The sequence below is a fragment of the Gallinula chloropus genome (assembly GCF_964237585.1).
Source record: "Gallinula chloropus genome assembly, chromosome: 16".
Lineage (NCBI taxonomy): Eukaryota > Metazoa > Chordata > Aves > Gruiformes > Rallidae > Gallinula > Gallinula chloropus.
Window position 1 is genome coordinate 8175066 of NC_140101.1, and position 22162 is coordinate 8197227.

At 48.7% G+C, this 22162-nt stretch overlaps 1 protein-coding gene across 1 annotated transcript in view; it reads left to right on the plus strand.

Annotated features, from left to right (window-relative positions):
- Positions 1 to 11233, plus strand: part of NFATC2 (nuclear factor of activated T cells 2) — a gene marked incomplete at both ends in the record, with an annotated part of 77483 nt that extends 66250 nt beyond the window's left edge. Inside the window, one exon of the mRNA XM_084271428.1 lies at positions 11178 to 11233. Within this exon, the coding sequence (XP_084127554.1) occupies positions 11178 to 11233 (56 nt within the window). The remainder of the gene's footprint in view (positions 1 to 11177) is intronic.
- Positions 11234 to 22162: the final 10929 nt, after the last annotated feature.

The following is a 22162-nucleotide window of genomic DNA, read 5'->3' on the forward strand; positions in this document are numbered from 1 at the left end:
ACAACGAGCACAGCGTTGTGCCTCCTGCCTGGGTTGCGTGGGGATACACAGAGCTCCCAGACCTCACAGCTGGAAAAGTCAGGATGGCTCATCCCTCATTCCTGGGAAGGATTCTCTGGGGCAGTCTCATTGGGTGGTTGTTCCTACATCTTGATCTGGAATTGGGATGGGAGGTCTGCAAATAATTGAGGGCTAATTTCTGAACAAATGTAGGTTATTGCTATTGTGGTGAGGTTGGGAATTGCCCAACCTCAATAGCGCTGGCTGCACTTCAGCTGAAGAGAGACACCTCGGCAGCCATTGGACATCGAGGAGCCCAGTGCTATTTCTGGTAATTTGTCTCTCCCCTTTTCATACCGAGAAGAAAAGATCTGTAGTTTGTGTTACTGAGTCAAGATGAAAGTTTTAAGTCTTTGGATGATGCATATACATTTTTCTTACACTCTCAAGCTATTTATTGTCAGAGGTTCCTGACTTCCCTGAGGTGAGATGCAAAGTAGCTTACAGTATCTGCTCCCCACAGGCCTTCTTGCAGTTGGGGTGTCTCATACAATGAGCTCTCCCTCTCGGTTCAGAGTGGTCTCCCGTTTATACCTATACCCAGGGTATCATTTACTGTCTTTATTACTGCGATATTTTATGTTGGCACCCCCGGATGAGAACTCCATTGCAGCAGGCACCGTGTCAGCCCAGAGGAAGGGCCAGTTCCTGCCTCAGTCAAAGTGCAGACTAAAAGCAGACAGTCAGATGTGGGCAGACACGCAGGATCTCGTATGTGGCAGCTCCCTGACATTGTTATATGTGAACTCTAACACTCTGTTAATAGCCACTTAAATGTTTCATGGTCTGGACTCCTTCCAGCTAACCTGGGACATGTTTGGGCGCTCAGCTGTCCCCTTGCCCAGAGCCGCAGCCCTCCTGAGTGGTGCTTATCCCGTTCCATCCCTGGCATAGGCAGCTCCTGATACCAGCGCCCCTAAAACAGCACCCACTATTCAGTGCCCAGCGCAGAGGGGAGGAATCTGCCCTCAGAAGTTCGTTTGCTGAAGGGTGCAAAGTCACGGCAGGAAAATACTGTGCACAAAAGTGATTTCATGTGTTCGCATGCTCAGTGGTTTTCACTACAAACACAGTGCCTACTGCCCATAATCCTCTTTAACATGAGGCACGTAAGAAACATATGCCGCCTTCGTGCTGGCTGTTCCCAGGCTGTTTGTGAAGGCAAAGTAATTGCAAGCAGAAGGTTATTTGCCGGTTCCAGAGGAGAGCTTGGCTTGCCCAGCAAAACTGTTGTAGGCCATTGTGCATCTTCCCTGTCACCTTGGGACAGTGGTTTTCTGCTGGCAGCTCTCTCCTGAGAACCAGGCTCAGACTTCAGTTCAGACATGTTTGGAGGGAAACCTGGTGAGATGGAGAGGCCTGAATTCGGCAAGAACCCACAAGCCCTTCTGCGGGGACGCTTGCAAAGTTAAGACGCGGCAGCAGATAAGGTGCCAGGGAATTAGAGCCAGTAAATAGTTTAGTGGATTAATAGACAAAAGTGCTAGTGCTCGAGGGAATAGATTGCATTATTGACTGTTCATCCCGTGCAAAACTGCCGAAAGGGGAGGGTAATATGGTTTGTTTCCCATTAATTAAATATTTGTTAAATGGTTTGTTTCCCCTCAATTAAATATTTGTTCTGGTAGTTCCTTTGTGACAGAAATAAAAAAAAGCAGCAGCTTTGCCTATTCTTGTTACTTCCAGCTAATCCTGAACATGCTGTAACTGTTCTTCAGCTCCTACCCCCCAATTATTTCCTGTAGAAAATCGCTTTCTCCCATCCATTCTCTTTTTCTCTCTCTGTTTCTGAAACACTTCGCTGAATGACTCATTTCGCCGCTTAGTAAATAGGTTAAGTCTAGGAGAATGATGAAACTGCAGAGTGACATGTGAATAAATAGTGCTATTGCTTGGGTGCTTTTCCTGCCGGCGGTTGCTATTTTAGAGGCGCTGCGTTACCTGTTACCAGTTTCACTGGCTTCTGAAGCACAGGGTGCGAGCTCTGGGAGGAAAAGGACCGTCCCCAGCCTCCTCTGGTTTTGCTGGCTTTAATCTAACAGAAGAATGTCTTCGTACTGAGTGGCACTCCTGCTCTCAGCAGTTGTGTAGGGAATTTGTAAGGTCCAAACCACGCACACAAAAATAGATGCGAGTGCAGGTCACCTTGGGGCTTTGCGGCAGTTGCCGCAGAGGCAGAGCAGGAGTGGCAGAGCGAAGCCTCTTGCCTTGTGTTCCTTAAACCTCGGTCCATCAGCCTCATATTTCTGTGTCGGTTTAGCCAGCTACTGTGGTTTAAGAAAATGAACCCCATCCCCTGCTGGTATAAGCTTTTCTGCATGTATTTATGATGTGCGTGTTCTACTTGGAGTATTTTGCTTGCTCTCATTGCACGTTAGCTACAACTAAACACAAACTGCATCTTCTCTCAGTAACTCGCTAACTGTCGAGAGAGCCAACTGCATGACTCAAACACGTGTCCCTTCCCCGACGGCTTCAGCCAAAACTATCTGGCAGCCGAGCGCAGCAGAAAGTCACTCAGATCTAAATATATGGAAGCAGAAAGGCAAAAAAAGGCTTTGTTATGGAAAGCTACTACAAACCAAACCCACGGTGTCCTGGAGCTCCTCATCACACCCAGCCTGATCTCGCTTTCCCCTTCCAAGGTGCACTGCCCTTGGAGAAGAACTGCACAGAGCTGTCACATCGCCTTGCTGTGCCTGTGGTGACTAAGGGGCTTATCTGGTAAATGAACAGGGGATTTAGCATTGACATAGCAAACTTATACAAGAGGTTTTGCTTCATATTTGTTAAGTTTCTGGCAGTGTCAGCATTAACATTCAGAGAGGGTCCTTTTGCCTGGTAACCCACGAAGGAGATGGGCAGCACCTGGCGCTGGTGCCACCCTTCAGGTTCCTTCCCAGTACAGGAGAAAGCAGGTGCTGGGGTTGAGATTTAAACCCCGCTTTGATGGGGTGCCTCTTCCCATCATACTCACATAGTTATCAGGGTGTCACTCCTCTGAATTATTATTTATTTATTATTTTAATGCTGGGTCTGGGCCTGCAGACATCCGCAGTGATGAGCCAAAGCCCAGCGGGGCTGGAGGGAAAGGACATGGCCCTGTGCCATCAGATCGCCAGCCGATGCACACTGTGCCCCCAGTCGATGCGTGGGCAGGGTCTGCGCCTGCCTTCGACTCTTCTGATAAACGATTGATGACTAAATACTGAAATTCATCAAGCAAACAGGAAATCACACTCTGGAGCAAAAATTGCTCCCTCTCTTGCTGTTCCAGTCGACAGGCCAGGACTGGAAAGCTCATGTGTCTGTCCTGCAGTGATCACAGAACCCCAGTTTCCTGGTTCATGGAACCCAGAAAACTTTGCTCTTTGATTTCCAGTAGATCCAAACAGGGATCAAAGGGATTAAAAACCTGAAAGCATCACAAACGGCACCTTGGGGCTCCTCCATTCAGCTCGCTTTAGGGCAACATTTGGCCCCTACTTCTCCAGCAGAGTATGTCATTTGTAAGCTATATAATTCTCCCAGATACTGTTTGCAGTTCAGATTTCAGCCCTCTCTTAATAAACTGGTCTTCCAGGGAATTAAACAACCAGTTAACAGCCAGTTCTTTTCTTAACTGATTAACTGTGAAAGTCCTCTGGCCATGGAAGTGTAATAATTTTTTACTAATGACTTACAGGTTCAGGTGCAAGTTATTACTGATTTACAAGATGGTTACCATTAGTATAACAAGCTGGAGTGCAGCGTGGTGACACGGGGCGGCTCCCGGCACGGCGGGCAGAGCAGTGCAGGTTTCACATCGTCTCCACTGCTGCAGACGCCGCTGTTTCCCTTCCCTTCTGGCTGCTTGTGTTGCTTTGTGTCAGCGGGGAGAACTTGGCTCGGGGGATGGTTAGCAGAGTGATGGCTTCTGTCCCAGGAGCACGCCCGAATAACAAACCCAAGGGTCTCTTACTGGCATCTCCTCGGACACCGGTGCCAGCCCTCCTGCGCAGTTGATGCAGAGCTTCTCACCAGGGCATGCTCGTGCTTCTCAGCACAACGCAGCCCAGGCCTGCAGGATGCTTCTCCTTCTCCTGGCTTTAGATGCCATACAGCAAAGCCAGAACAAGTCTCTGTTGTCACAGTGCTCACCGTTGCCTGTGAGGACTCAGTTTTCTGATAGGAATACTTAGGACCTAATTTTTAGAGGCACAGAGCACTCCAGCATCGACTGACATTGATGGCTTTAAAGGTTTTAGGCTGGTAACTTAAATTGTTGCCTGTTTGAGTTTTTAGCGTGCCTAAGTGAGCTCAGCACCTCATTCCATTGGAAGTTGGGGATCTAAGCTACCTAAGGACTTAAAAAGATTCCCATAGGGACTCTGGAGAATCACTGCTCTCCCCTGCATCCCCACATCTGTATGTGCATGGCACCATCACTACTGGGTTTCTTCTGTGAGCAAGGCACATGTGGCATCAGCTCCCCAAGGGTGCCCTTTGGGGTCTTTCTGGGCTTGTGAGAGTGAAGCAGGGTTGTCATAGCTCTGGTCCTTCACGGGTGCTCTGTGCTTGGCCAGGGCCATGTGGCAAGATGATGCTATAGCAGAGGTCCAAGCCCTGGACTCCCATTATCCGGCTTCTCCCGTAACCACTTCATCCTGCTTCTTCCTGGCAGCCTCAGCTAGATAGGCACTTCATCTTTTCTGGAAGCCCACAGACCATGAAAGTACTTAGAAAATCCTTACAATTTCTGGTGAGGTGTTACAGACAGATCGGGGTTTCGAGCATTTCCTTCTTGACAGTTTTGACGTGTAATGCGTTAGGACAGCGACGTTGGTTTAGCAGAAGTGCTGTCTTCATCTTCTGCCCTTTTCTAGCAGGCACACCCAGCTTCCTGTTAAAGATTCTGGGTAGGATAGTACCAGAGATATCGATCGGGGTTTTTTTTGCACCTCACTCTGGAGCGATATTGAAATATAAGGGAAGGAAATGTAAACGCTGTGAGTGAAGTCCAGATCCTGAGAATCTCAAGGAGTTCAGATCTTGGTTTCAGTTGGGACAGGCTTTAGCCAGAAATATGCATTTTATTTAGATTCTGTTTTCCATCAGATATCTATATTATGTTGTTAAATTCATGGAAAGATGCCGATGGGTTTTGAGTGTATTGAAACTATTACAGCAGAAATGCACCACAGGACTTGAATTGCCACTTAGCTTGAGATCAGTAAGTTCTTCCAGGAGTTTGCTTAATGAGTGGAGATGACCTGATTGCCATTGGGCTGGGTAGTGTTGAGGAGGTTTATAGTTTGCTCAGACGACACAGATCACAAGCAGGACTGATCTATTGGCATTACTTCAAGAAGGAGTAAAACTGATTTTTGACATGTAAAGTAAAGCTTTACAGCTAAGAACCACTTAGTAGTTAAATAACCCCATTTTTCAGAAAAAAGCCTTTCATTGCTGTGGATGTATAAAACACACACCCCCCTCCCCAGACCCAGTGTTTTTCCCCAGCACGGTTTGTTGGGTTTGGGCTCTGTGTGCCCAGTACAGCTCAGTTTGTATTTACCAGTCAGTTGGTTCTCTGCTTGCATGTGCAAAAGCTGATTTTCCAGGATGCAGAGTATAAAACGGGCTGTGTACAGAGTGGTAGGTTCCAGTGTATGATACGTGGCTGCAGGACCTGAGGGAGCCAAGTAAAATATTGCTCTTCTATATATAGTCACCTGAAATCCAGCAGCAGAGACACTGCTGAATCCTGCACTCGAAGCTAGCGCTGGTTTTAAGAAGCACTTTTCCCTCCTTAAGATTGCAATTATTTCTTTTTAATTTCCATGTGGTTTTGCAGAAGTGCCAGATGCTTTTGTGATGAATTTGAAAGAAATCTCGAGAGATCAAACAGAAAAAACCTGACATGATTTTAAATATTGCCATTGTATGAGGAAAAAGGAATCCTTATTTGTGTTCGAAGCAGAGAGTGTAACTTGCCTAATTTCTTTGTGCATATCTTTTCTGTTCTTTACAATTAAGGCAAAGCCTAATTTACATGGCTACTCTCATTTAAAGGGGACTGACTTTTGATCTGGTGTGAATGTATCATGTTTTATTTGGGCCAGAAAGATAATAATATAAGAGTTTTGCAACTGGTCTTTGACCTGATGTACAAGACACATGGACCTCCCGTGCCTCTGTGGACTCAGATAAAATTATCTGCATTTCACATGTTTTGTGATCAGTTTAGGAGTGTAAGTTTCTTGCATACTTCTTTTTAGATGGTATCAGTTGAGAAAAGAGGGGGGGAAAGTAAAATCTAGTGCTGGATCTGAGGAAACAGAAAGGTCAGTGGTTAAGTTCTGCCTTGTATATTGTGTGTGCTGCAATGTCCTTTTAATAAATTAAACCACAAAATGAAAGAAGAGCTGAAAACTGTAACATTTGGCCTTGCAAGACAGGTCAAAGGTTACCTTTTTTTCTCAAAAATGGTTTTGCAAATCTTTTTCAGAGCTGATAGATACACACCTTAGCTGGATACAAAACATTATATGAAAAAGAATGACTGTGATCTTTGATCCAAGCAATCAAAAAGAAAGGTAATTGGTATTTTTCTGCCTTTTCTCCAGCTGTGTGTTTCTCTTAACCTTTATTTATTTATTTTTTCGATTAAAAATTCACGCCCCTTTTTATTTGGCTTGGAGGGTTTAAAAGCTTACTTGATTATTTTTTTTTCCATCCTTTTCCTTCCCCACTTGTGTACCACAAAGCTGTCCTGAAGTAGCCGGGGCCTGGTGGGCAGGGAAGGAGAGGTGGGGTTGTGCATGCTGGGCTAAAGCATCCCCTCGTTCCAGGGCAGCGGCTGGAACCACGTTAGCACCGCGCTTTGCCTGGTCACGTTCTGAGGGCACGCGAAAAATTCGGGATTCAGCTTCCCTCCCCAGTCCCCGTTGAACCCTGAGTTCCCCCCCTGCGTGCCTTCTGTTTGCTTTGCATGTAAGAACGCCTTTGGCCGCGGCAGCGGAGCAAACGTGGAATGTGCAGGATCCCTGCCCGGCGCGGGGAGGAGCCCACCGGAGCTGAGCTTGGCCTCCGCCGGTGAGACCCGTCTCCCTGCGGGTCCCCGGAGGGCACAAGACCCCGGCCAGGGCACAGCACCACGGCAGCATCGGCCTCGCTGCTGGTGTTCTGGATGTACGTGGGGAATAACGCGAGTGAAGTCGTTATTCTGACATGTGTGTGTGCGCACACATGCGTGTGAGTGTGTGTGCGTGTAGATAATCAATTACAAGGAGCCTGAGTCCTTGCCAGCTCCAATTGGAGACTGTTTTCTGTCTCTGGACTACCAGTTGAAGCTCGGTATTTAATACAACCCACTATCATCCCACAAGGGAATACGCTCCAGATTTCTATCTGAGAGGATGTGAATTAGGGTCTTAAATGCTTTGAGGACTGGAGCCTGGGAGACTGACTCTATCCCATCAAAGCCAGGCGATGAGAAGAATATGGATGTTCTCCCATGATTTCAGCCAGCCTCTTGCAGCCGGCTCACTTGGGGATCATAGAATGGTCTGGGTTGGAAGGGACCCCAAGGATCACAGAGCTCCAACCCCCCTGCCACAGGCAGGGCCACCAACTTCAGGCTTGGATCTACACAAGGTTGCCCAGGGCCTCATCCAACCTGGCTTTGAACACTTCCATGGACGGGGCATCCACTGCCTCTCTGGGCAGCCTGTTCCAGCACCTCACCACTCTTTCTGTAAAAAACTTCTCCCTAATATCTAATCTAAACCTTCCTTCCTTTGGTTTTAATTCATTCCCCCTCTCCAAGCACCGGGGATGCTGCAATACTCTAACAACAGCGGCATCAAAGGGATATGCTGGAGGGATTCAGGCCTGACTAGGCATTTCCTTGGTCTGGGCAGCTGATGCCGGCTGTAATTTCAGTGTCATTTTTATGATTTAATCTTTCATTATCTTTGCTTATGTCCTCATGGCCCCATTTAATCAGTTCTTTCTCATTAGATGGATCAATAGCAGTATTGAATGGATCAATAGCACTGTGCTCCAGAGTTGCCGCACCCCAGGCACCTTAAATAACAATATTTTATTTATTAATCACATCATCTCCATTTCCTCTCAGCTAGAAATGAGCAAATAATGAGAACTGATACTTGAGATACACTTTAACCATGCTACCAGAAAAGAGATGCGAGTTCAGAATAGCAAGTGCAGCTCATGATCTCAGCTTCCTCTGAAGTTCAGATATGTCTCAGTTCGCTGGTTTTGTTCACCCTGCTATTGAAACCCTCATCACCCAGGTTACATGTGGATCTGGAGCCCTGTGCTCCCTGAGCTGGAGAGGATCACCAGAGATGTGTGATCGCACTAGACTCAGACAGGAGATGTCTCCAGGATAGGAGAGATGCTTACCTTGGGATCCATACATATTCATTAGATTCTGGGGCTCTGGTGGCAGATTTGTTGCTGGGACAGTCATTGACTTGCACGTCCTGCCCTTCGAGCTCCCAGGCTAGTGCTGCCCAGCCTGAACTGCACCTGATCCCCTCACCACAGGGATTTAGGAGAAGTTCAGGGTGACTATGGGGCGTTCAGGCCAGCTGATACCAGGGAGCTCCCTTATCATGCAGTTGCTTACAACAGCAGTGCAGTTTGCCAGCTGGCAGAGCGGACACGCAGAGCCCACTGCGCTTGAGCGCAGTGCTGCCGCCCGCCTGCGGGGTAACGTTTCCTGCTGTTCCCCTGTGACTTTTCTTAGCTCTGCACAGAGCGCAGCCCCCATAACCTCATCCGCAAACCCCGCTGCTGACCTCCCGTGCCGCACGCAGGAGGGAAAGTGAAGTCTGCAGGCTGAGCGAGCCCTTCACCGCACCACCAACCTGCCGAGTCCCAGCTGCGGCTGCTGGTCCGGTGCTGCACAACGGGTTTCCCTTTGCTAAAGCTCTGGCTGGCTGGGAAACACCCACACCCAGACCCCTGCAAGGGCTGCAGGTGTAGTGAACTCCAGTGAATTACCTGCCTGTTTGTCACCCGTTTAACCCTCCCGAGAGGCCGGTGACTGCTGGCTCCGGTATTTCCACAGGCACAGGCTGCGTTAAGTGAAATGAAACCCAAACCCCGGGTTTTTTGGTGCGCTGGCTGCTCGCACAAACGTGTCGATACATGAATCGGCTTGCAGCCCCAGCCCGCTTGTTTTCGGAAAGGAAATGACCCTGTAAGAGTGGGTGCCCACTTCTTTTACCTCACCGCTATTTTTAGCCGGGGCTGTGAAAAATTTCCATTGAAGCCCTGCTCCTCTCATTTCCTGGGTAGAGCAAACAGGAAGTGCTTCTGGCGGGGCTGGAGGTGTCTCGCCTCGGCGTGGACCAACCTCCCCTCCCGCTGGCTGCTCACTCGCACTGCAGAGCAGCCGGGCACCCCGACTCTGGGCTGTGTCCACAGAAGGACCACCCAAAGGCCTGCAGAAGCCAGGCTGTGACCATGGCAGGTAGCAGGACAGGAGCTCCGCTGGCAGCCGTGCTTTTTTTTTTTGGCCCATGTCTTTTCCAAGAGGCACCAGTCTGGTTGAAATCAGACATCTCCTGGCTGGAATGTGAAAGAGCTGGACTCTGGGCTGTTAGAGGTGGTATTTTTGAGCTCGGGATGGAAACTGCCTGGTGTGGTCCCGGAATTTCCTGTGCCTGGCTGTGCAGGGGGCTGGCTGCCTGCACCTCCCATCACCGACCTGGGACACACTCTCTGGGGCTCCTTGAGGAGTGTGGCCCACCACAGTCAGTGTCCAGGCACTCATAGGTGGAGCTTTGTATAAAACAATAGATTTTACTCTCTCAGAGAGAAATTCCATTGTGTGTAGAGTGGAGGGAGTTTGTGGGCTTCTGGTCATAACTACCAAAGATTAATACGTGTGTTCCCCTTCCCAAGGCACCATTTTTTCTTAGATTGTTGGAAAGTGGTGAAATCCTATGTTAATATTTTTTTTTCCATACCTGTTTGTTAGAAATGGGCTTAGATAGTGGGGAGCCTTGCGGCCACATGGCTGAGGATTAATCAGGCTTGGGTGAGGGTCGGTCTGGGCTGGAATAGTCTTTGTCTTACCCTTAATGTCAACAGGGAGAAATCATTTAGATCTGGGTCTGAAACCTTAGAACATATGGTCTTTTGGTTTTAAGGCAAATTTGTCAAAATAGAGAGAGAGTTTCCAAACTGTGCCCCCCCCCCACCATCCCGACCCTCACCCTGATGGATACAGCTGCGGGTGAACTGGAGCCCCAGAATGGGCAGTGCTGGAGTTTCACACCAAAGTGCTGGTGGTTGAGGTCTCTCCCAGTAAAGTACAGCCCTGAGAGAGAGTAGCTGCTGTGGGAGGCATGGAAGGGAGCGTTGGCACAGGACCATGGGAGGCAGGCAACAGAGAATGGCTCTTGCATGTAATGCATGGTACTGTCCTGATTCTTTTAAACAGAGACCAGAGGTCTTCAGTGTCTTCTCCAGAGCTTTATTAACAGGCCCGTCCCAGCCTCCCAGAGCATCCTGCTGGTACATGGCAGGTTGCTTATGATGCACCCCGCAGACGATGGCAAAAATGGTAGCACAGCATCTGCAATGAGATGTTAGAAACCAACACACAAATCAAACCACGAAGAGCCCACGCTTCTCACCAGAGTTGCAATCTCTGTTTTCGGCACTGCCCACTATATTTCCTCCAAATCTGGCCTCTTTTCACAATACCACTGTATGGCCTGGTGAACATGTTGAGATGCTCAGATACCAGCAGATTTTATTTTTTCAATGCTGGTGAAGGAGATGCTGTGAGAGAGGGAAGTCTTGTGTATGAAGGGGACACAGCACATACTAGACCATGGTGCAGCCTGTCAGTTGTGTTTCTGTGGTACTTGAAGCATGCTGAGCACAGTGTAACCCCCTCTCTCCGCTTCTCCCCCCCCCCTCCTTTCACAAATACGCAGTCTGGGTAATTAGGCTAAACGTTTTAAGTTTTGGTAACATTATGTGATGAATACAGAGGGACGTGTTCAGCTAGCAGCGAGTGGCCCAAGGGCTGCTTTTGCTTCTTGTGGTTTTGAAAGTGCTCTAACATTTCTTCCTTTTTTATTTCACAGTTAACGAAATTATCAGGAAGGAATTTTCTGGACTCCCTGCCAGAAATCAGACATAGAAGAAGAGTTTTGTGTGACAACTTTTACCAAATCCTTCCATAACTGACCTCTTAGATCCTTCCAATGCCCCTGCAACCTCCTGCTTCCTTAACTGTTCATCTCAAGGCACCAATTCAATGCAAGGAACAATGTATTGGCACCAAGCTGACAGCCTTGACCAAACAACTCGCCACCTCTCTCTGTAAACACCAAGAAGGACACCCTTCCTTTCGTCCAAAGATCACATTGTTCTCATCTAACACAGCATCTGTCTGAGGAAACTCTTCAAGCCTGCTGCAACATATCTATCCATCTATCTATCTGTCTTGGTAATAAAGGAGAATGAGGTGTCACTCCTGAACACTGCACAGAGCAAGGGGGGTTATATATTAGTGCTTAGTTGGGTGGGGTGGGAAACGGGGGGAGAAAGAGTAATATATTCTGTAAGAGAGTAACTGCATTTTGCAGTTTGCTAACAATGACTTACCCTCCAGGTCTGGAAGCCTCTTTGGGAAATTGTATTGTGGGAAACTGAGGCACCCCACGCTTGCTCAGCCTTTGTTTGACCTGTGATCAAAAGCCATTCTTTTCAGACTGAGCACTGTGATCAGTAGTTCAAACAGGAGATGTCAGCTGATGCCAAGAGTTTTCCTCATTTTTCTTGTCAGACTGGTTAGGAATTTGAAGGAGAAGGATGGTCACAAAGAACCAGCTAAAGAGCGATTCAGCAGTTGTAACACCTGCCCCAAGGTAAAGTAAACCCAGGTACAACAGAGAGTAATATACAGGAGTCGCAGTAAATCCAAAGATTTTAGGATTCGTCCGCATTCATAGCTAGTCAGTGTATGAACACATTGTAGATATCTTCTCTCTAACAAGTTGTTGCTGGTTTTTTTCCATATAGAACCTGCCACTGGCTCGTACGTTATCTCATTTAGCGGCTGTAACATTTAACCATAAAAGCTGCAGAGGAAAATAACTGCATCTTACAGAAACCATATGTTCCAGACAAAGTATACACTTCCTTATACTCACCTTGGCGCTTCAGCTTTGCAAAGCTCCAGCAATTCCTGGAAAGGTTAAATTTCCACCTCAGTTGTATGTTTGGTATGTTTTGCACCGTGTGCTAGAATATACTGTCCTGGCAGGCGCATCGTGCTACGCGGCAGCTGCTGCCGGCCACAGTCAGACAGCTAAAGGTGGGCACAGTGTGACCAGAGTGTCAGCGCTACCACGGTAAAAGGGCATCGCAAGGGGACAATCAGTGTACAGAAAAGGGAGCCATAGCTTCGCAGGACAGACAGTCACCTTCTCTGGCTTTGTAAATGAGGAATGCTGGTGTCTTACAGAGCACAAAACTTACACTGAGCAGAAAATGCAGTGCCTCTGTCCTGTTCCCAGACGCTGCACGGGAGCTGGTGCTCAGTGCCAGCATGGCCGCAGGCTACCAGCAGGAATTCAGTCATGCAAAGACACTGCAACAAAGACAATTGGACACTTGTGAAAAATTCCTCAGGCCAAAGGTTGCCTATCAGACATTGTTTGCTGCAGCTGAGTTAAAGAGCAGAGAAAACGTGTCTCCTGGTGCCCCAGAATTCAGGTATGGAAGTACCAGAACCAACCATATATTTTCCCTGATCTGAGATATAAGAGGAATGTCAAGACCAACCCAACACCCCTACCCAGAAACCCTAAAATCCCCAATTATCTGACAGAAATGTTGCTCTTGCTGGGTTTTTAATAGTGTCAAAGAAGGGCATGGACTTCCTTTCAGCTCTGTAGGCACACTGCTGTAGGCTGAATGCATCACTTGTGTTTGGCGATTGTCTGCAGCGACCGCCACTCAGTAGTGCCCTGCACAGGGGTGAATGGCTGGTCTGGAAGGGTAACTGTGCCCTGCACCCGCTAGCTGGCTGCTCCTGCCACAAGCCGTCGCCAGACACATCTTTGTGCTGCAGATGCATCTTCATTTTTATTAATTTTTTTAAGCATTTGCCACTGTTGCCCTTGGATCATGTAAGCATCCTTCTCCCCTTTTTCCTGGGAGGTGCACCTGTGTATAGCAGACAAGGAACACGCTGACTCCAAGGAAAGGCTTTCCAGTGGTCAGAGGGGCACTGAGCCCCGTCACTGCACGATGCTCCTATGGGACACTGCTCATGCACTGGAGATCTCCACGGCGCTCACATGTTCCTTCCAGCTTCGTGCTGGGGTGTGAGGGGGGGATTTTCTTTAATGTGCTGCAAGTGTTTTGCTTGTGCTTCCACTGGCTGCATTTCTTCCTCATTTGTAAAGCATAGACAGTAATCGGTGTGTTTGTGTAGCCACATATGCATGTCTGTGTAATATAACCATATATACACACGTGTGGTTATGTTATGTACATGATATGTGAACACACACACGCACACACACACACACACCCCCATTACAAACATGGGTGACAATCCTGTAGCTGGCTTCTGACAGACAGAGCTCTGCCAGCACAGGATTGACACTCATGGGATGTGTGTAATACCAACTGCACCGTAGGGGGTTTATTTACCGCTGCATGAGGTCAGGCTGTGCTGCTCCAGCCTCTGTTATGTGCAACTGCTAGTGAAATTACACAGCTTTAACCGATTTTATATTTATTTCCAGAGAATAGGAGTCTCCTCAGACATAGTGTTATGCATTCTTGTCTCTTTTATAAAAGAAAACCAATATGTTACAATTATATAGCTAGGCTGAAGAACGTCGAACTACGCAGTACTAAATTATTTGCTGTTCTGGCTGAGCAGTGTTCTTCCAGTATTAATAGTTCCTTACTTACTACACCTCAACTCTGTGTCTGTAGAAGCATTAGCTGAACCTTGGAAGAGTTAATACCCGTGTGTGAGTAATTTGTTCTCACTTTATCTGGAAGATAGCCATATTTGCACATGAGGAAATTCTGTCTTTCCTCAGTTATCTGAATGTTTCACCGCAGTGCCTTCCTGCCATTGTACCAAAGGCCTCCAAATATATTGTCTACAGGGCGACCAACTCTAAGGCATTTTCCATCCAAGCTGCGCCATGCGAAGTGCTTGGGGCACACTGGGACTCAGAGTTCATCGCTTTCACTTCTGCCCCTGCCTGCCCCTTTTTTATTACTTCCATTTTTCCATCCCAGCTTTGGCTGCAAGTACAGGATGAGCTTCAATAAACTTCTGCATCAAATATACGAATACGTAGAATAAAACCATCATTCATGATTTGTAAACAGTCTGAGAGGGGAATGGGAGTGGACAGATACCAGGAAGAATATTTTTGTCAGTTATGAGTGTTTGAAATACAGATTGCCAGGAAAGTAATTGCTCGGGAAGATTCTTGCAATGAAATACGAATTTCTCCATGAGAATGAGCGAAATGTAAGACCTGAACAACAGGAATGAAAGCGTCTAATGTATGTGTTTTATGGGTAGAAAGAATGTAGGAGAGCCATGGGGTTTGCACTTGCTTTGTTTGTATCCATGTACATATGTATCACTGCCATTCTTCGCGTAGGGATGTGACCTCCTCTGAATGTAGAATATTTCTCGACCCAGCACTATGTTATCCTCTATTGTATAAAATGCTGCTGCTTAATAACGTATCTAAACCAGTTCTCAAATTAGCTAGCATGTCTTTAAAGTGTATTTTGTAACCCATATCTGTACCAAAAAAGCGCCTGTGCTTTTGTGTGACCAAATCTGCAACACCTCCTGGATCAAGGGCGGTATTTACAAGGGGTCGGGTGTCATGTTCTGAGCAGATCCGTTTTCTATGCAACTGGTGTTGAACTGTTACTGTCCTAAAAAAGATGTATTTGATACCTTCCCCAAAGATTTCAAAGACAGCTTTAATCATGTCAGAAATAGGGTTCTAAATACTTCAATCTGATTTTTCCCACTGCATTTCTGTCCAAATTGCTGCCTAATAGGGGTCGATTATCTGCCAGATGGGATTCGAGGAAATGACTCCATTTCAAATCTTAAATTGATTCAGATCTTCATAAATTTTGCACCACTGAAGATCATCTGATGTTCCAGTTTATCTGCAGTTCTGAGTGTGTGTTATTTATGTCACGTATTCCCACACAGCAGGAAGAGATGCCAGTGGGGGGGAGTGGGGATGGGGCGAGGTGTGAATTCTCCAGAAACCAAGCAGTTTCCTCATCGTTTACATTGCAGTGATTTCTTACCTGTAAGTGTGAGGCAGCTGCCTGCCATCACACATGGAAAGCTGTAACTCTTTATTCATCTCAGTTCAAAATGAATAATCCACCTTTGGAATGTTGGACACGAGATGGACATCTGTCTTCTGTACCACCGGCCACTTGATAACTGCGGTGGGTGTTTACCTGCCAGAGACCTGTGTAACTCCAGTCGGTATCCTGTCTGCTGCAGTTGGCTGAAGAGTTGTTGAGCCTTTTCTTTGTTCCTGGGGCACAAAAAGAAATAAATTGGTACCTGATCCACACCACAACAAATTCCAAGTGAAGGTGCTGGTCCTGAAAAGATCGTAGCGACAACAAATGGGTGGTTTTTCTGGGGAAGCGTTAGTACTCTAAGCTTCCTTCCCATAACTCTCCTAAACCAGCAAAATCGGGTAGAAAGTTGTAGAATGGTTGAGTCACAAAAATGAGTAATGGTTTCTGTGTTTGTAACAGCCCAGAAATCCCCTGGTGTGTTGTTGGACCCAGCAGTTATTCCAGGAGTAAACTGGAATTTTAAATGCCTGCCATTGGCGTTACTGATGCTGGGCAGCACCTTAAAGCAGCGTGTCGAGCCCTGGGAACAGAGACTGAGGTACAGCTCAGTCTTGGCAGCGTAGCTGGGACTCAGAGATCTGTGTGCATGCGCAAGGGTGTAATTAGGAAGTGATTCCCCCCCCACCTTGCCCCTCCCCATCCTTCCCTGACACAGATCCTCTTTGCTGGAGCCCTCCCCTGATGTCCAGGTGAAACCATTTGTTGGTAGATACATGAGTGAGCAGCTGCCACTCTGATCGTCCTCACAGATATCTTCTTAATCCAGCCCTTGATTCAGAAGCCTAACTTGCCAAGTTGAAAAGGGGTTTATATCATTCACATTCCTACGACAACATTGTTAACCTCCAATGTAATGAATTTTTGCTACCTGTAAAATATTTTTATATGTTGCCTGTACTATGGTAGTTTAGCAATAAATGAAAGGATATTACCTGCTGCATGGGTGTTTGGCTTATCCTTAAATGCCTTCATCCCCCCCCCATAAGCTACCATGGCACGGGAAGGTCGCCCACTCCTCACTGCCTTGTGCTTAGCACCCTCCTCAGCACCCAGAGCCGGGCGCAGGTGCCCAGAGCCCCTCTACATCAGGGTCCCATTCTGCCGCTGCAGGTGAGACAGACTCATGCGTACAGCAGCAATCTTATCCATTTCTTCACTTCGCCTTCCTGTCTGTTTCCTCTCCTTTAGTTTTCAGTTCCCACCAGTTCCACCCCAGGAAGCAGCACTGACCACACCAGCAGGTACACCCAGAGCTTTCGCCTCCATGCTGTCTGAAGGTCCATCTGTGTGGTGCCCGCTCTCAGGCAGGCTGGGGATGTACTCCATTTGACTCTTGTTCATCTCAATCTTAATTCTGCTTTTCCCTACTGGAGACAGTTACATTTTCATCCTGCAGTGCTGGAGGGATGCCCAGAGCCCATTACATCCCAGTAAGAGTTGAGTTTATATAGCATAGAATTAAAGACATTTACCTTAACAAAATCAATATTATCCTTTGCATTTAAAAACGGAGAATTCAAACCATATTTGATGCATTTGTTGGACACAGAGCAAGCGCTTTGCTTTGGTTACTCACAAAAGCCTCAGAGCAAGCACCATGTGGAAGCTCTTAACTCCCCGCACGCCGTACAAAGGCTGGGAAGCTCATAAACCAGGCGGGCTTCGCCAACAAAGAAGCTGTTACTGGCTAGGAGAGAACATTTTATGATGAGCAAATATATGGCACACAGGACTTCAGCTTTATTCAGCCACAGGAAAATGTAAGTAACCTAACCTGGAAATTCCACAGCAAAGGGCTGAGGCCTCGAGCACCTGACCTGACACCTTGGCTTTAATATCTATCTCGGGTCCCAATTAAAAGGCTGCAGCAGTGCCCCAGATTTTTTGTCTTACCGGGAAATGTCCTGGCTTTTATAGACTTAACTCACTCCTTCATACCCCTTCATCACGTCTGACTTTTTTCCCAGTTTTCCTTTTCATGGTAGCAGCGAGGAGCAAAAACCTCGTGTTTCTAATGAACATCTGGGTTTCGTATGAGCCCCTGCCTGCTCGCGTGCTCCGCTGTGTAAATACGCCATTTACAAGGTCTATTTTTTTTTTAAACTCAAAAGTGATTTACTTGATGGAAGAAGCTGCCCGGCAGCATCACGCCGGGGTTCTTTCTGAACATGGCATCACCAGCTGCGCAGGTGGAGCTCAGGGAGCTTCACAGCGAGCTCCCAGCCAGCTCTGCCCTTGTCCTCCCACACCTCACTCGGGCCTGGTTCCTGCAAGCAGGTGGCATCTCACCTTGTGGAGGGGCTGGAACTGGTTTGCTTTAGGGAAGGGTAGGCAGTGGCCTGGGACTTGAACTCCTGCTAAAGTGAAGGGCGAGGCTGCTGGCACAAAGTGTGGCTGAGGTGGTGAGGAGCTGCAGGGAAGGGGGAGGCTGCCAGGAGCTGGCCTGCACACCCAGGGCCTGATCCAAGCTCAGGGGGACTCGGCACATGAGCACCACTTTATGCCACGCCCTGGGGACCAGAATTGTGGCTGGGACCCGGGGCAGAGCACTGAGAGCAGACAGGGAAAAGGGATCGCTGTCTTGGCATGTTCAGCTCTGCCTGTGGGAATCTCAGCCAGAAGACACCCCCGTTTGCTGTCAGTCACCCAGATATCAGAATATTCCACAATTTTAAACAGTTCCAAATTAGATAATTCCTTGGGTTTGCCAGTGTTTATTCCTCCACACTGCACAAATTCCTCAGGGAAATATTATAACCCTTTTGTACAGATGGTGAAACTGAGGCACGGGGAAGGGACTCAGCCAAAGTCCCAACTCCAGCAACTGCCACCATAACTGGGGACAGGGCCCAGGTATCAGAAGCCTGAGCCCAGATCAAGAACCTCCCCAGTTCCCAAAGTTCTGCCAGCCCTCCCTTGCTGTGGGGTGCCCCTGGGGAGGACCGGGTGCCAGCCACGGGCACTGGCAGGGAACCAACTGCCCATTGAATCGCCCGGCGTGGGAACCACAGGTCAGGTTGACATTGTTGCTGTTGGCACAGGGTACCTGGTGCTCTGTAAGGAGAAACACCACCCCACTATTCTGCTGTCCTCGGTCTCTGATTTATGGATCCCTCCTGGGCACAAGGGAAAGGGATTCGCTTCAGTTATGGGATGTGGCAGAAAGTAGGACCTTGAGAGTGGCCAAACCACCGTTTGCCGTTGCTGCAAAGAGAGAATTCCGTGCATGCTTCCTCTTCTACAAGTACAAAATTTGCATGCTAATAAAGTCACTGGGTAGTGGCTGTGAGCAGAGATTGGCGGTCTGCATTTCCACCCCGCAATAACACGGCTTTCTCACCTGTGCAGACCCAGCTCTGGTGGGTCTGGAGGCTGGGATCATGCTCCATGACTGTCGCCGTGCTGGCTGGCTGGCTCCCCACTTGCCGCTCCCCACTGGCCTGGGCATGACTTCTTCCTTCTAAATTCTTGTCTGGGGGGTGAAGGCTGCTACCTGAGTGGCAGCGTGTGCTCCTCACGGGAGATGCTCTGGTCTGGGCTCTGTAACATCAAGCAGATTTCAGAAGGAGCAGTGGGGACCCCATCACGCTGGAAAACATACAGCAATAGGCAACAAACGTTGGGCAGCAGATGTGCCTTGGTGAGCAGATAGAAATGCGACATCCCCATCCAGGGACCTGTGATCCTGATCCAGTTCACTGGCTTTAGCTGACATTGGGCTTTATGTCTTAATGACAGCCCGGAACTCTGCATTTCAGGCTCTTGCTCTGCAGCCCTGCAGCTGCTCAAGGTGCCCTGCATGCTTGAGATAAACTATGAAGTACAGGGGTTTATCCATGGCTTTAATTGGGTCCCAACCCCGCATGTTTAATGCCATCTCCTGGTTGCTGCTTGCTTTAAGCCAGAGCACAGCCTCTTGCCATGAACTCGCCCACAGTTTCCATCTGATTTCATTTTTATTTCAGGCTTGGCCATCTGAGGATTTTTCTGGTCTCTCAAATTATATTGTGGGCATTAGTCCAGGCCTTAACGAAGAGCCATCAGTGTAGCCAGCACATCAGTAACCCCAGAGGGCAGCTGGATGCCCCAGTGTCCTCAGCCATGGTGTTGCACACCAGCAGGCACAGAGGCATGGTGTGTCACGTCACGTCACATCACGTCATATCATATCAATCATATCATATCATATCATATCATATCATACCATCATATCATGCTGGCAGCATCAGGACAGTGTTTTCCCAATCCTTTTATTTCCCTGTGTTGTTAAGAGGGAAAAGAGGGAGAAGGAGGAACAGTTCATCCCATGAAGCATATTTCTTGGTTGCTGAGAGACTCTGAATCTCCCTAATGAATAAACACAGTGCACTTAATTTTGTTTATGAAAACATTCTTACTGTGATGGCAGAAAGCGTGAGTCAGTGCCCCGAGCGCAGGGGAGCGCAGCAGCTGGAGACACTCACCAGAAAGCAACGCCTCAGAAACCAGTGCAGCTCTCATCTCAGCCGGTGCCAAGAGACACGATTCCTCCCGTAACAAACCCCACTGGGACGCAGACGGGGGGGAGGAAGGCTCCCTCACGGCACGGTGATGGGCAGCTGAGCAGCATGGCATTGCTGGGGTGAGTGGCAGGCACCTGCCAACAGTGTGCCCAGCACCCAGCCCAGCAGCATCCCGGTGATGGTCCTGGGAATGGCTTCAGGGTGGCTGCTGGTCCCCCAGCATGCAGCATGTGCTGGGCAGGACGAATAGCTGACCCCAAGCAGGATGAGCTCCATCCAGCCCGTGTTGCCCAATGCACCATCCTCTTTGCTGCAGCATTCCTGTGTCCCCCCACACCAGGGCAGGAGCACTCCTGGCTCCCAGTGCTGCCACGGTGCTGTATCAGTCGCCTGCATCAGTTGCTTTTCCCTTTGCCGGTGTGGTTACTTTGCCCGCTCCCCCTCCAGGCAGTGCCCCCAGCCCCTTCCCCACGTGAGAGGAGGTTGGGCTGTTCATCCTGCACCTTTCAACCGTAACTCTATGAGCAGCTCAAACATCTCTATCAAAATTGTGTTATCAAGTGGAGCCTCGGATGAAGGAAGCAGCACATAAACCCTCCAGCAGAGCCTGCCAGTCAGAGGCCAGAGCTTTCTGTTCCTGTGACTCACAGGAAAGTTGCCCTAAAAAAGTGAAAATCCCGTGACCCCAGACCTTTCCCCCCTGGGGTACCCAAAGCTTACGATGGTTCAATCACAGATGGATACTTCTTCAGTTTGTTTGCAGGTGACTTTTTACGTATGATCTTCAGCACAAACCCAATTCTCCATCTGCCACAGCAGCAGCAGACGGAAGAGGATGTGACTCCAGCCCAAAGGACACACCAGGCATCCCATGCCAAACCCATGGCAATTCCTCCCGTGGTCCTCACACAAGCCTGACCCCCCCAGCCCAATTCCCCGGAGCTTGAAGCTGGGGGCACCCATCGCCCTGGCAGCACCCTGAGGGCCCACGATTTCCCATTTCCAGTGCACCTGGCACGGAAAAGCCTTGGCCCTCCATGTCATGCACAGGATCCTAAGGTAAAGGAGTGACTGTGAATCAGTTTTCCTGTGAGACCTGTTAGAAACAGCCTGTCTCCAAAAGTAGGTATAATTCAGGGGAGGAAAAAAATCCATTAAAAAGCAGTTCTGTGGTGCTCAGCTTGGCTCAAACAGCCCCCTGAACCCAACCAGAACCCCTGAGCACTGCAGTTGGCTTTCCACCAGCCGACTCTTGACTGGAAATCGAGTGCAGATGCGGCCAGATCAGTGGCAGCCTCAGTCCCGGCAGCAGCCACGCTGGGAAAGCTGGCACTGCCTGGGCCCTGCTGCAGCCTCCGTGCCCGTTATGTGGCTGCGTGTTCGTGCTGTCCCTGTTAAGCTGAACAAAGAAAAATGAGGGATTGAGGCAAGAAAAAAAGGTCTCAGATGGGAAAACTTAAGTTTTCTTACAGCCAAGTGTGTGTGTGTGTGTGTGTGTGTGTTTAACTCCATGCCAGGAGTGAAGGCATTGGGAAAGCAATTCATCCTGTGTGTCGTCCTGGAGAAGGGCAGGTGGGAGGGCAGCAGGAGCTCCAGCACCCCGGTTCTGACCCAGCACTGGCCAGCCCGTGGCCATGGGACAGGCTGGAGCAGCCTCCAAGACATCTGACAGAGAAATGCAGGAGAAAGAATGAGTGTGATGATAAAAGATGCTCTGTGCTGCGCTGGCAGAGGAGCAGAGGGGGTGATGTGATGAGTCAGCTCCCTCTCAAGCCTCAGTGCATGTCTCCAAAAGCTGGCTCTGTTCAGGGCCCTGACCCCGGCAGCGCTTCCCTGGGACAGGGAGAGGTCAGTCAGCCCTCAAGCTTAACTCTTCTTTCGGAGGCAGAGAAAACTACCCCTGCCCTGTCACCAGGTACCAGCAGGGTGTGGGGGGGGGTGGGGGGCTGCCAGAGCAGCTGGGCAGGGGAGTACATTTTATATCAAAAGATACTAAATGTACAACTTTCAGCCTATTCTAGCTGGACATACTCAGAACTACTGAGAGAATTAAACTTGAGAAACTGGGAGTCCTGTTGGGTTCCACGTGCAGAACTGAACCTTGCAGGATTTATTTTTTCCCTTTTTTTCCTTTTTTCAGCTCCCTGCTCCCCTAAACACCCACTCCCACGTGTGGG